General features: G+C 38.4%; 2 protein-coding genes across 2 annotated transcripts; one reads left to right on the forward strand and one right to left on the reverse strand.

The window, feature by feature from the left end:
- Positions 1-259: 259 nt before the first annotated feature.
- LOC113229406 (organic cation transporter protein-like) lies at positions 260-5,044 on the reverse strand. Its single transcript, XM_026462977.1, has 8 exons — positions 4,971-5,044; positions 4,246-4,453; positions 4,046-4,146; positions 3,203-3,363; positions 2,696-3,059; positions 2,349-2,587; positions 1,715-1,896; positions 260-433 (listed from the first exon to the last, which is right to left on the reverse strand). Exons 1-8 carry the CDS (start codon positions 5,042-5,044, stop codon positions 296-298), a joined length of 1,467 nt encoding a protein of 488 aa, XP_026318762.1. The 3' UTR covers positions 260-295.
- Positions 5,045-5,777: 733 nt separating this feature from the next.
- LOC113229565 (solute carrier family 22 member 7-like) lies at positions 5,778-11,258 on the forward strand. Its single transcript, XM_026463217.1, has 7 exons — positions 5,778-6,204; positions 7,264-7,492; positions 8,207-8,462; positions 8,538-8,857; positions 8,931-9,231; positions 9,316-9,497; positions 10,449-11,258. Exons 1-7 carry the CDS (start codon positions 5,993-5,995, stop codon positions 10,620-10,622), a joined length of 1,674 nt encoding a protein of 557 aa, XP_026319002.1. The 5' UTR covers positions 5,778-5,992; the 3' UTR covers positions 10,623-11,258.
- Positions 11,259-15,538: the final 4,280 nt, after the last annotated feature.

Genomic DNA, 15,538 nt, shown 5'->3' on the forward strand with positions numbered 1-15,538 from the left:
CATTCTTATCTGAGTGAGTCGTATAATTAATTATTATAAAATGTCATCACGATCACAGGGTTTTAGTTTAAATATAAGAAGTAACTTGAATAGGAATTTACTAAGATTAACTTTGTGAGATAATCTTTTAAATAGTTAAAGATACTTTTGTAAAAGATCGCAAGTAAGTATTGTTATTAAAATAATTTTCTTTTTAACTTCTTTTATTTCAAATTGTTCTACGCATATCGTTAGTGATACATCGTAATATAACGTGTTGTGCAGCGATTCCAATAATGGTAAGTCCGAGTATAGACTACTGCAAAGCCTCGGCCTGCGCGACGGTGTCGGGCAAAGGGCGGTGCAGCGTCTCCGGTGCCGCAAACGCCAGTGCAGATGCGCTCAGAGCCGCGCACCCAAACACCACTGTCGGCAGCGCCGACCACCACGAGCTCTGAAATGTGCATGGTCGCTTTGGCTGAAATTTTAAATTCTGTTACTGCTATAAGGTACAGTGCCTCTACCATGAGTTCACTGTGATAGTTGTCTGCGTAAATTACTTCACAATTCTGTATGGCAAACTGGCAAGTTATAAAGCGCCCCTAGCGGTCACTAGAAGAAGCACCATTTTGTATACTTAGTCGCTAGCGATAAGAGCTCTGCCTCACCAGGACGCCATGGCGACGTCGCCAGCAGTGAATACGTACTTAGCTACCTCTGGCAACCAACAGTCGCCAAGCAGAGTAACCAAAGAGTAGCCAAGACACGTATGTCGAGGGCCTAACCAGTCGTTCGTTTGCGTCGTCAGGAATGGACGTGGAAGAAATCGCTCTTTTTTATTAGGTATTCCGTAAGCACGGCCGGTTTTCTATCTCCACGATGTATCTTTCTGTATCGAAAGCCATATTTTCGCCAATTTAAAATGTGAAGTCGACAGACGTGCTTTCACTACGGCGACTGTCTGGTGACTGAAGTGAGGGAAGCGCGGTTTACACGCGTACATTTTGTTGGCTACGTACGTCGCCAGCGCGCCAGTGTCGCTGAACTCCACATGGGGGAGCGTCGGTAGTGGCTGCGCTTCCAAATTGGCGACGTCGCCAATCGGTAGCCAAGTGAGGGAGCCGCCATACATTTCAATATAAATGTTTGGCTGCGTAGCTGGCGATGTCGCCATGGCATCCCAGTGAGGCAGGGCTTAACGGTCACTATAATTTCATGGCAGAGGCTCTTCTCCTTACCTATTACTAGTAAACCTTACGAATTACCTATTATGTTGATGAAACTATAAAATACTAACAACATCGCAGGACTAATGTTTAATTATTGTTTATTTACAAATAATAAATTTACCAAAAATATACTTTCAACTTTTTTATTGTGCTATCTGACACTTTTTAGATCTGTATTTGGTAGTAAGGTAGTTCGTTCAAAGGTGCAAGTGTCCTGCCCGACGATTGTCACCGTTTAGAGCGATCTGCTTAAATATTCTAATTTTTGTACGGACAACGGCACATCAGACTGAGACACATTTTTGTTCGAAAGTCGCCTCCAGTGCAACGGAACAAGATACGTCAATGTGTAGCTTGACGTGCTGGCGTGTGTACGATAGGAAAATCAGATGAATTATTAAAAGTCGGTACAAAAATTGTTGTTTATCATGTTAGTAATGCAGTCCTGTGAGGTAGTTAGTATATTTCAACAACAGTACGAGGAGCGCTGAATAGGCTTAACTGACCAACAGCGGCGTGAGCGGCGCGAGTATCGATCCCACTCGCGCGAGCATGGAGCAGGCGCCGACGAGCGAGCTGCGCGCCGAGGTGGGCATCAGCTCCGACGTGTACACGTACACCGAGTTGAAGCACGTCGCGATGCCCATCTTGCCAACTAGGTACACTGCTATCTGGGCCCACTGGACCTCTGGAAATTTATCGACGTCCTTAATTTGTTATTCATAGAGCGGTTTTTGTGGCAGTAATCATAACTCATCACCGTTCCTAGTCGAGAGGTCTTTTAACGCCATGCCAGGCGGTCAAATTATCGAATATTATATAAATGTAACTTCATCGCACGTAGGAAAAACATGCAGAATTCTTATGTATATCAGTGTGGGCCGAGGGATCACTTCTGATTTTTAAAATAAGTATGTATAAAAGATATATAAAAGATTTGTAAATCTTTAAAAAATAAGAATATTTATCATAATAAATATTGATAACCTAATTATAACTTATGCACTAGTTATGAGCGAGAATTTAATATAAAATAGCTTTTACAGGGTGTATATTGATTTATAGGGTACCTATTTGGTGGGGTATACTTTCGCTTTCATTGAATAACGCGTAGCTATGCCGAAGTCAGTTTTAACGCACCTTTAGAGACAAATGCAGTCGCTATGCAGCCCATGCCGCAGACGAAGAAACCAGTGAACAATGTCTTCTTTCTTCCTAACCTATCGAGTAGTACGACAGCTGCAAGGTCCCCGGGTATGCTAGCGATCGAAGCCAGCGCGAAGTTGAGCTCACGAGAGCCCGGCAGAGAAACAGAGTTAATAGCCAGCCCGTAATACACTAGCGCCACGGAAAACCACCACCATGAACACACCAGTACCCTGAAAACAATATATTCCTTTCTTCTTGACCATCTGATGTCGACTATGTAATTTGCAATCAAATATTGTCAATTCTGCCTCACAACCCAAACGTGTTTCAACACAAACCTCTTCAATAGAATCGTAGAAGAGAACAGCAGTCTCAAACTGAATTTTTCTTCTTTTTCTCTATCTCTGTGCTCGAAGGCATCTCGTATGGTCTTTTCGTCTTTGCCGTCGATTCGCGCCATCTTGTGTATAAGTACAGACGCTCGCTGCTTCTTGTCATTTGTGAGCAACCAGCGCAGGCTCTCATCTAGCACGAACAGGTAAGAAAAGAAGAGCGCTGGAGGGCTGTAGACGATGAGTTGGAAATGCTTCCAGTGCGGAACTAGCCACACGATCAGCGCTAAGCTTAGTTCCCCTAAGGCGATGGCGAAGCCTAAGGCTGCTGATGCAAGAATGCGCTTGTCGTTGCCGATCAGCTCCACCACTGGATAAATATTAACAAATACAATATAACATTGCAAGGATTTAATCGTTTGAAAAGTTTAATTACCAACATACGCAGATAATAAATGTATTACTTTTTAATAAATTGAAATAGTGAGTTTTTATTTTATTAGTTGTACGTACTGAAGACAAAAGCAGTGGTATAGGTGCCGGTAACTATAGCAGCCTCAAGTAATTCAAGAGCGAGGTACAGCGCGTAGTGGTGCGTGCCGGAGGTGAGGCCCTTCAGGACACCAAATACCAGCCCCGTGCTGCTTGCCACCAGCGCCGTGCGGCGACCCCATCTGGAAAATATTTCATTATAGATATATAGATAGATATTCGGATGTTGTTACATCAAAAGTTTACTTTTTCCGTGAATTGCTGTTGCAATATGGAAGAGGCTTTTAAAAATATATAATATATTTATTGGAAGCCCGGGATGCCGAAATGACGTGATATGTTATTATGTTTATATATTTTAGATGTATATGATTTTGACTTTCTATAAATCTTAAAGTCCTGACGATGACCGGGAATGTGACAACTGGATCTTTAGTACGTGAACAACTAGTCACATTGAAACGTAAACGACGGCATCGTACCATTTTCACTTTTCTGTAAAAAAATTGAATACTACGAAATGTTTTTTTTCTGATGTCCGAATTTTTCCCATTTTCCCATAAAGGTATGATAAAAGTTAATTTAAATGTTACGTAAAATACAAGTTACTTTGGAAAGGTTTATTTTTCTTCAATAATTTCGTCAAACCCGGTGTTTGTGCGGGTGCGGGATGTTTTCAACACAGAAACGCATTCGATGTTAGCGAGCAACTGAATTGTGGGTAAATAAGCATCCGATTATCCGACCACTAACTGTAATTGAAATTAGTTGTTACAATTACTATCCTTGGCAAAGTCATAGCCGTAGTCATAGGCGCAGGCTCGAGTACACTAGAGGCTATAGTAATAATAGAGAAGCACGAACTTATCGGAGATGTATCCCATGAGCGGCATCGACAGCAGCACGCCAACGTTGTGAATTGTCCCCACCAGCGTTCGTTTCCACTCCTGACACGCCAAGTCAAACTGAAATGCAAGTTGGCCAACGCGTGTGTAAAAATCTACAAAGTTGTTTTTGTATTAAATAGTTGTCCATTCATATTTCACGGTCAGTCAATATCCCACCTCGGATACAATAGAATTGTTATGTTCATAAAACCAGGCGTTGCACGATTCTGTTGCGTTCCCGAAAGAAGCGCGGCTGCAGCTGCCGTTGGCGCTGCCAACGCTGCTGTCTAATCTCGGTTTCGAGCAGCGAGAATCCGCCTCTGGCGGCCACCACCCTGGTGTCGTAGTATTTGGGGCTGTCGACTCGCATTCCGGAACTAGACATCTGGAAGTATATAAGCTTATACATTTTATATGGCATATTTATAATTATAGCCGTTGCTTTATGGCATTTATCTTTATTGCCATTCAATTAAAAATAATAACAATGCAAATATCTACCTAAGCATATAATCATTACTACACATATGTCACATTGTTTTTCAAAATCTAACGCACATTTCAGACAAACAAAATTTCGTGTAATCATTGAGATAATAAGTCGGTACATCTAAACTCTTAGTCGGTCACACACGGCGACTTTTAGCAGCGATACAAACGCGTGATTGCATTTTGCTTCACTTGTCATTTATAGGCGACGTTGAATAATTATTGTTATACGACAAGTCTGTATAGGTTTATGCACATTGTTGTGTTTTGTTAATTGTAAATTTAAAAGTTGAAATTAATAAATACATGAAACAAATAAATTAGTTAATTCAAAACGTGTATCGCGTTTATATTGCGTTTGCACCGCACGTGTTTGTAAAGGTAGGCGATTAGCGATTGTGTCGCTACGGCACCGCTGCCTAGTCGCCGTGTATGACCGCTCTAAATATTTGTTACTTGTATCCACGAACATGATAAGCATCGACATTTTCTTAAAAAACAAAAAAGCTGATAAAGCGGTATCAAAGGTTATATAACTTATAGTCTATTCCCTGACTGTGGTCATACAACATTGACTACGTTTTTGTGAACACGGGGCTATGATAAGCAGGTATCAGACTTTATTATGATATTGACGATCTATACATTAAATCAGAGCGTCTGTTCACCTGTCATCAAAGTCAAAGTCAAATAGTTTATTTGCGTGTTACAGTAAGACATATAAAATACAATTTAAGTTATTATATTTAGTTAAGTCATTTGTAGTGGTAGTGCAATTTGACACGATGTAGAAGGTTAATTATTGTTTTTAGGAAAGAAAAGGATTCTCTCCCATGTACCTCTGTCCCATTTACAGAACTAAAACCATTTATTTACCGAATTAGCATTGGCTAGTTATATAAGTACGATTATAACCAAATTGCTCTCGTTACGATTACTTTCTTATCGTCTGTAATAAATATTAATAATGTAATAAATATAAATATTAATTACCCAAAATGATGATATGCTTACAATGTTATTATCTGGGACTTTAGAGTAACGATGTAGTCTTTGCTTGGAAGTGTAAGCATTTTAATTATTTAAAATTCATTTGACAATTCTCAAAACTTTCTTAGAATTATTACAAGCTAATTTCAACTCAAAAAAGTAAAAAATTTAAATATAGAGTGACGTTATAAGTATAATAATAAAGAGATCATTCCTAATAGCACATCAGCGCCCGCGCAGCGCTCTCTGTTCGCTACGATGAGTATTTCAGCTGTGCACGATTTTTAAATAAGTCAACTCTATTGGAAGTGTTGTTCTATATTTATAACTTGAACTAGTTATAAGAAAATTGATTTGAAACGACTGAGTCGGCGACGCCGCTCCATTCCGTTGGTGCGGTTTTATCGCGTTAAGGTAGAATAATGTGTCTGTTATAACACGAGCAATGGATAATGTACAACAGGCTAATGTATCTGGATCCCTCGAAAACAAAGACAATGTATCAGAGAAGCTATTGGATTTAGACGACGTGCTGGAGAAAGAGTTGGGTCAGTTCGGTCGGTTCCAACTGACGAATATCTTGCTGGTGGCGATTCCGCTTATGGTCCCCGCTTTCATGACTGAATTCATCTTCTCTGCCTCTGCTATTCCTCACAGGTATGTACACATAAAAGCAATCAAAGAAAGTTAGTAGGAAACAGAGCAATAAGCATAGAGCTAAATGTCTGATTTGAAAAGAACACAATTTAAGTGGCAGTGCACTGGCCACACGAGCCGAAGTCGTAACGCTTGTGGTAGCGCCTGGTGGAGCAGAATCAGAGGGAACCAAATAAAATAGAAATACAATATAATGCAAACCGCAGGGACGAAGGATGACGTACACTTTGGTCCAAAATGTTTATTGGCGTATTCAATTATTAGTTGAAGGATTTGTCAAAAAAGAATAAAAAGCTTTACCAATTAAAAATTGTTTTACATGTCATATGAAATTGTATATTTTTCACCTCACTAGCTCGGAAAGATTTTCTTTCTCATTAGAAATTTGCGCGCGAATGCTGATGAATCGAGCTTGACGATGGACCTAATTTTTTCTTTCGATGAAAACAGAAGATAATGGCATATTCAACTACGCGATTTGTCGTACATTACGTATTTATGTCATGTAAATCCGTTGGTATATTTTATTCTTATTATTGTTGACATTAAATTGACAATGATAACTAATTGTGTTTATTAAATTATTTTAATTCGTCGAAGAACTAAAATGATTTCAGTAATCATTTAATCACACAAAATAAAAGTACAAGCAATAAGAAAAATTGATGAGGCGTAAATTCAGAACGCATCCGAAGAGAAACTCTTTCTTTTATTTAAAAAAGCTACGTTTTATAATTCAACTGTTTTTCTTTCATTTACCGTTTTCCTTGCTATAGTGAGGTGAAAAGTTATGTGTTTCGTTCGGCAGCAAAGTTGTTTTGCGTCTCGTGGCTTGAGACCCTCGCTACGCTCAGGAATCTATTTTTAATCTTAGCTTCCTTCGCTTGCCAGGTTTCAATACAAGCATGTTTATTATCACACAATTCAATATTTAATTTTATAATATTTATAAAATTTATTTAATTCATTCAATGTTTAAATTATCTTCGTGGGTATACGAGTGGAAATTAAATAGTTGATTAAGTAACGGTGACTAAAGTAGGAAACTAAGCATTACAGATGTCGAATCCCCGAATGCGGAGAAAACAACAAGAGCGTAGAGTTCAACCCAATATGGCTGGCCAACGCCGTGCCTCGCTCGGACTCAGAACACGCATCCTGCAACCGTTACAATCCACTAGGCGACAATGGCACCCTAGACAACTGTCCTGTCGCGCTATTTGACCAGGAGCAAATTGTTGACTGCGATATCTTCGTTTACGAGAGAGATAACACTATCGTGTACGATGTGAGTTTTCATTACTGATACAAAGGTCGAACAAAAACAAGAATAATTCCTTCGATTCGCCTGGACTCGAACTGTCGCCTCTACGGGGACACTGCTCTGACTAACTGCAACTGAGCCAGCCGATCTTAAGAATTTCTCTGTGCTTGTTGCGATCGTTGTATTGGGTTTTGGAGCTGGTGGTTGTATTTTGGCTTTCTAGCCATAGCGCTGCCTGTGAGAACTTATGACAGCTCCATCACTCAGCAACTTACCTGAACTTAACAGCTGCCAGAAGACTGACAGAGATATCGCTATATTAGTTGAAGTATTTATTTTTATTGAATATCTTGGTGTTTTTACTACCTTGATTTTAATTTATATTTTGTGAGTATACTCCACTGTTTGTCATTATTATGAATACGTTGGTATTGTTATTATTGCGCAGCCACGTTAAGGCGACAGAAACTGGGTCGAATCCAGTCGGATCGAAGAAATTTTTCTTTGTGTTTGTTTGATTTTTGTATCAAAATTTAATAACAAATTAGTACAGTATTGACACAAGACAAGCATGAAATGCATGGTAGTAAAAACCATCATGATATTCAATAATGATAGATTTGAGATTCTCCACCAACATGTCTCCACGAAAATGCATGCGCTGCGTACACTTCCACTTCTATAATACTGTGTCTTTTATGACTGGCATTTGTTTCATAAAATTTATGAATGTTCCAGTTTGATTTGGGCTGCAAGGAGTGGCTGCGTGCGCAAGTGGGCTTGTTTTCCAGTGTGGGCGCATTGCTGTCAATGCCACTCATTGGTTACTTCTCGGATCGCTTCGGCCGCCGTCTCGCACTCACGCTCTCAATCTTCAACGTCGCTCTTTTTGGTCTCATTCGTGCTTTCTCTTTCAACTACACCATGTATTTAGTGCTGCAGTTTCTGAACACCACTTTAGGCGGCGGCACTTTTACTTCGGCTTATATTTGCGGTAAAACATCACCATTTTATTCTGATTTTATAAATGGCAAATTATTTGGCTCAAACCTGAAATAAAATATTTCAGCGGCAGAATTGGTGGGTCCAAAGTATCGAATGTATACCAGCGTTTATTCATCTTCGATGTTCGCGCTGGGACAAGTAACGATGGGCGCCGTAGCCAGCCTGGTGCGGCCATGGCGATACTTGCTTATATCTCTAAATATTCCCAGCTTCCTCCTGCTCGTTTGTTACTTTTTCTTGTCGGAGAGTGTGCGCTGGCTACTCTCGAAGCAGAAATATGCCGAAGCGCGGAGAGTGCTTGAGAATGTAGCAAGGGTTAATAAAACGCAAATAAGTGAAAAGTCCATGCAGGCCTTGATGTCTCCATCTTCACAAACTGACCGGGTTCGTACTTTAACTTACATTTTAGTTTTTATTGTTGTATGTTATACTTACGTATGTAAATAATGGTTTCCAGGACGAGGCAGGTAATCCAGGACTGATCAAAACGGTATTACGATCACGGGTGTTGTTACGACGAGTATGTACAACGCCCATCTGGTGGGTGGCCTGCACGTTCGTCTACTACGGGCTATCTATCAATTCTATTGGGCTCTCGGGCAACATGTACCTCAACTACATCTACACCTGCGCCGTTGAGATTCCCGGTTTTTTCAGCGCGCTGTTTACTCTGCCCATAATTGGAAGGAAGTGGACTCTTGCTTCGGGTTTTCTCTTAAGCGCGGGATGTAACTTTGCATTCGCTTTTATTTCTATAGGTAAACTGATAACATCTCAGTTTTTTCCTTCAATTAGACGCAGCAACAATTGCAAGTAAAAATTTACTCGCTTTCCATTTGCAGATTTGGTCTCTGTCCGGTTGGCGCTTTTCCTTTTGGGCAAGCTGTTCATTTCAATGGTGTTCACGTCGGTGTACTTGTTCACGTCCGAGCTGTATCCTACGCGATACCGACACACCTTCATCGGCTTCTCCTCGATGATAGGCCGCATCGGTACTATCACTGCGCCGCTCACACCTGCGCTCGTTAGTATTTCTGGCTTTGAATTTTTTGCGGTGGTGTTTGATAGCTCCTGTCACGCATAATTTTCACTTAAATATAGATTTGTACATGTGTACAAGTGGCAGCTACGCATAAAATCTATATATACTTCAATCGTTGTGAATTCTATATTATTATATTTACATAAACTAGAGATTTCACTTCATTTATCAAAATCGCAAAAGTGAGGTTTACAAGATTTAGCGACATAAAAAGTCAGTATCATGAATAGTCGGTTAGTTCAACTATTACTATGTACTTTCAACCAAGAGTATTTTAGTATTAAGTAACTTTAACAGTGAAACGTATTTGAAATCACAGCTACTTTAGTCGAATTTGCCAACATAAAATTATTATTTATTAATTAGATTTTTATTCAATTGATATTCAATTATTTTTTGTGAAATTACTCCACTAGTTTGTTACAATTATTAATACAAAGATCGAGCACTCAGAAAAAAATATTTCGATCCGGTCGGATTCGAACCGACGTCTACTTGCATACCGTGCCAGACGCTATACCAACTAAGCCACGGAACGAACCAACGGACCTCACGAATTTTTCTATGTGCTTGCGTCGAGTCTTTGTACTTGGTCTTTCAACGACTTCGGTTCGAATCCGACCGGATCGAAGGAATTTTTTCTGAGTGTTCGATCTTTGTATTAATAATTATAACAAATTATTATTTATTATTATTGATATTATAACAAAAAAAACTGTTTGTGTTGATGCTAGATATCGATTTACTCGGTATATTCGTGACCGCTGCTAGACAAAAAACCGTACATTTAAAATTATAACAAAACGACGGAAAGGCCTAAAATTTCGAACCCCGGTATTTTTTGAAAAGCTCATGGTCGATGTCCATGTGCATAACACTGTTCGAGGGTGATATAGACAAAAAAATAATGTTATCAAATTGTGCTTGTGTCAGGCGGAGTACTGGGAAGGCATTCCGTCGGTGCTGTTCGGTGGTGTAGCATTGGTGGCGGGCTTTCTAGCGCTCACGCAGCCCGAGACGCTCGGTGTCAAGCTGCCGGACACCCTGGTCGAAGCCGAGGCGCTCGGCCGCTCAAACGACTCTCGTCGCCTCAGAGAGATAAACTAGGCGACTAGTTTTACTTGGGACTTGTTAGTCCCGTCGAGACACTGCCACTGCGCTCTTCACCCTGAGATATAAGTTGACAAGTCCCATGTGTCTAAAATTCACAAGCACCCGTACCCTTCAAACCTGGAACGCAGTAATGCTGACATCATTGAATGGCAGCAGAAATAAGTAAGGCGACAGTACGTCCTTGGACGGACTTTCACAATGAGCTCTAGTGTTCCTATGAATATTTGAACTCTGAAATACTTTAAACAAACAAACAAAAACGATGTCTAATGTTCCTAAAACTTTAATGGTGCTTGGGTCCTATAAAGTCGAGTTAAAATTTTTATTGTATGTCAAAGAATTATAGGATTTACTTGATCTGATAGTCACAAAGTTTTGCTCAATGCTTTAAACAGTATGGTCAGCTTGATTCGTGTCACGTTACTGTATCAATTTTCGGTAAAAATACATTTATTGATCGAAAACATTGGGATTTTCCAACAAATATAGTTTGTAACATTTCTAACTATTGGGATATTTCGACGTACATACAATATTCTTCTTAACACACAAGCACTTCCTAGTATCACATTGTTTTGTGCACCTACATTTAACATATTTAATATTATGATATGTTTAAAAAGGCGGGAATCGCAAAACTAATTATACTGTGCTAGTAGCACATAACGCATGTAAATATTGCCTTCTAAAAATATCGATATAACAAACTTATGTAAATAATTTCTAATTAGAAAGTACATTATATAAACAAAAGATTTGCTGGATTGAGACTGTAAAAGTTGATTGTTTGCGACAATGGCACTCGAGCATGTGCAAACTGATAACGTTGTAGAAGGGTCATTCACTTTATTGACATTTTAATCCCATTCCAAGTGCGGAACAATTATGTAGGTAAAGTGTTTGTAATATGATTAACACGGTAGTTGATATTAACTTTGTCTCCGGAGTGGGCAACTTTAAAAAACGTTTGACCTGGCATTTCTCTAAGCAATCTAAATAATACACCAATTTAATATTTCATGCTTACCTTTTATTAAGTTGCTGGGAACACAAATCTTAAGATCGGAATGATGAGTGTGTTAGTTATTTTGAATACCGAAGGCTGCAGCGGAATATCACAATATGTAGACAAATAATTTTATTATTTATTTGTTTATTCATTTATTGCATTATCACACTTATATTAAGTACAGTGGCTTCAAAATGTGTATGTGACACCCAGTAAGGGCACAGTAAAGTGATGAGGGCACCTACTCATTATAAAAGTAATAAAATTGTAGTCATATTAAATAAATCATTACAATTATACATGCATAAGATAAATTGAGAAGGATATTGGAAGTGTCTCAAATTAATTACATGAAAAATAAATTTAGTCATTAAAAAATTCTTTATTATTATAATAACTTTTATTTATAAGGAATTCTTTCAATTGTTTGAAGAAAATTTTAAATTCTTGAATTTCTTTTATGTAAATTGGTGTGTGATTGTAAGTTTTAGTTGTTATAATTTTATGTTTGTCAATATCCTAACACACTTTTTCTGTAATACAAATACATCATTAACGTTGGTAGAGTTTTCCCATATAATTACGCCATAAGACAACCTCGAATAACAGTACGCTTTAGATGACGCAGGGCGTATGTGAATGATGACAATTTGCTGGTCAGATTACGGATGAACGGTTTCCAGTTCATGTTTAAGTCGAGATCAAGTCCCATTAGAGTAGCAGTGTCAACAGCAGTAATGTCTGATTGTTATAATTATAGTTCAAAGGTAGGGGAAATTGTTGAGAGGGTTTAAATTGTATTAATTTATTTTTATTTAGATTTAATTTTAAGTTATGTGTTTCTAGCCAATTTAGAATTTTGTCCAATGTAAAGTCCAATTAATTTTTTAATTAATTAGTATTAGAACACGGTACTGTAATTGAAATGTCGTCTGCAAAAACTGGATGAACCTACATATTTCTAAGAAAGCATAGTGCATGATTAATTATTATTATTATTTAATTGAGTCTAGCGTTTGCTTTTATTTTATTGTTCTTGATTGATTTAATTTCATTTTTATTTAATTTAATTTATTTTATTTTCTAACGTGATGTACGCGTGCGCGTTCAATTTTGTACAATAATAATACGTATGTAATATTCCGAAATAACTGATTTGAATTTGAATTTTGAATTTGATTAAGACTGCATTGGTCATCAAGTTGGTGGGGGAGTCATTAGCGTAAATTAGAAATAAGATACACCCTAATACGCTACCCTGTGGGATAGAGCCTTTCATGGATACTTCTTCGATCTGACACTTTCCATCTTTCCCGTATTAAAGTTAGTAGCTTCTATCTCAACATTACTGTCTAAGATTTTCGAGGTCAGATTTAAACCATAGTTTCCCAAAGCGGTCCCTACCGCCACTCAGTGGGCGCTGAAGAGTCCAAAGGGGGGGCTTTAGGGCTCTCGGAAGCAATTGGGGGGCGTTAATGCTACTATGGGGTGTTACCGCATTTGAAAAACAAACTGAATTATCTATATAAACTACACTACAAATATGCATTTTTTTCCTCGTGATTTGTTTGTGTTAAGTTAATATAAAAAATACGTTTTCAATTTTTTTTTGTGGTGGTGGGCGCTAATTTTTTAAAATTTATTCTTATTTATAACTTTGGGAACCTATGAGTTAAACCATCTGTACGTTGTACCTCTAATACTAGTTCCATATAATTGATCTTCTAATGTGCTATAAACAAACTCTATCATACGCCTTACGCATATCCAATAAAAGACATGCTTGCTATCGTTTATCGCGTCAAGAATTTTTTGAACATATTCGTAAGTGGCTAATGTCGTCGAATGTTTTTGTCTAAAACCGTGTTGGTTTTTATGAATACGCAGAACTTTTCATAAAACGAGTAAAGGCGGTTTGCCATCGCAGTTTCAAATATTTTTGCCGATGTAGGTAGCAATGCAATCGGGCGACAATTGTTTGGATCTGTGGTCACCTTTTTTGAGTGTAGGTTTAATGAATGATATTTTTAGGAAATCTGGGAATTCGCCTTCAGTGAACGATTGATCTATGAGTTTGGTATATGGTGTTATCAGTTGGTGTATTTTTTTTTATGAAAGTAGGAGAAATTTCATCTATTCCCATTAAATATTTATTTTGTAAATTTTTTAGAATTTGTTTTACTTCATTTTCTCTTCCGTTCCTATGAATATGCAGGTCGTACTCTTTTACAATTGAAACACATTATTTAAACGTTGATATATTATTTTAGCTTTATTTGTTTATTTAAAAATTTAATATTAAAAATGTACATACTATTGTAAAGAAAATGAATAACGGAAATTGTACCTGTATTGGAGTGGAGCAGCGGCGAAGACGAAGTTGGCCTGACTCATGGCAATGAATACGGCAGGCAGCAGCGCCAGCGCGCACTGCGTCCAGCGGTACCAACCCACACTCGCCACGGCACGATGATGCACGTCGCTAACAACCTGGCTTACCACCATTGCACTATATGTACCACTTTTATACGCGCTTCCTACACTTTGGTTAGAAACATTTAAGTCTAATTTGTTTAAGTCTAGCGTGTGACTTCCCCTCAAGCCGAAAAAGCTATCTGTGTCATGTTATTAAGCAATGTATACATAGGGTAAAAGGCAGAAAAAACGCATTGACTAGTCTTGAGAAGTGACAATGCTACGTTGCAGAGCGTCTGTGGTACATAACGTGAGCGCAACTGGTGTACCACGGATGTAGTTAATTAAAATAAACGGTAACGCATATTGGCTACTTGAAAAGAACAACTTTTGGCACTAGTTGTATTTTGCTTGGAACAACATTTATGTTTGCGTAACTTCAAGTTGTGCTATTGTGCGCGTTGCACGCTGTGAACTGCGCAATTCAAGCTCCGCAAGTGAATTTACAGAATGCAATGCGGAACCTGATCCCTCGTTTGACAATAACCAACAATAGGTTGCATGTTGGTTACGTTTATGCGCTTTGAAAATTACCTGTAGTTTAAGAAGGCACGATGCTGGTGGCAGTAGAGACCGGCAAATGCTACGTATGAACTTTATTTTCTTGAAGGTATTTTATGTGTGGCTTGGTAGCAAGAGCCTATTCTGAATAAGAATGTGCTAGGCGAGCATATCAGTTAGGTATTTGATATGAAACTAGAGAATTCCCTGTACATCAGGACCATAGGAACGACATTATCTCCGGCGTACTACCAACCCGGAGCAAGCTGCACTTGTACAAAAGCTTGAAAAGCTTGATTGAAATTGTAACACACAGACAATTGTAGACATTGTTCAAGCAGCGGATGCACTCCACAGTGCTTATCGATTACACCAGATTCTTACACTCATATCTGAGAATACGGTAACCTTCTCACAGAGGGTGGTGAGCTGAGAATATGGTAACTGAGATCATAGTGAGCTGAGAATATGGTAACATGAGAACGTGGTGAGCTGAGAATATGGTGAGCTAAGAATTTGGTAACCTGCTCACAAAGGATCTCGACCCAATTCATTACCGCTTTGAAACCAGAAACTTCATAATAATAATAATAATAATAATAAACATTTATTTCAGATAATTGCATCCATATTATTGTTAGTAACATTGGGTACTTACAACTATGTTAATTAATAATAATAATGATAATAATAATAATAATAACAAAATTTAACTATAATACAATTAAAATGAAACTAAGACTAATACTTACATACAATTAAGTCCACCCAGAACTTCAGGATGGGACAATCAAACCTATTAGCGATTACGTTCAGAATCCTGTTGTGACTACCTCGCACCCGGCTCAACAGAGACGCAACCCGCTTCCGTCGGATGGCATAAAAGTCATCAGTGCGTTCCTCGGCGAACATCCCTGAAGCACTG

Source organism: Hyposmocoma kahamanoa, unplaced genomic scaffold (assembly GCF_003589595.1).
Source record: "Hyposmocoma kahamanoa isolate Upper Pololo Valley unplaced genomic scaffold, ASM358959v1 62, whole genome shotgun sequence".
In the NCBI taxonomy this organism is placed as follows: Eukaryota; Metazoa; Arthropoda; class Insecta; order Lepidoptera; family Cosmopterigidae; genus Hyposmocoma; species Hyposmocoma kahamanoa.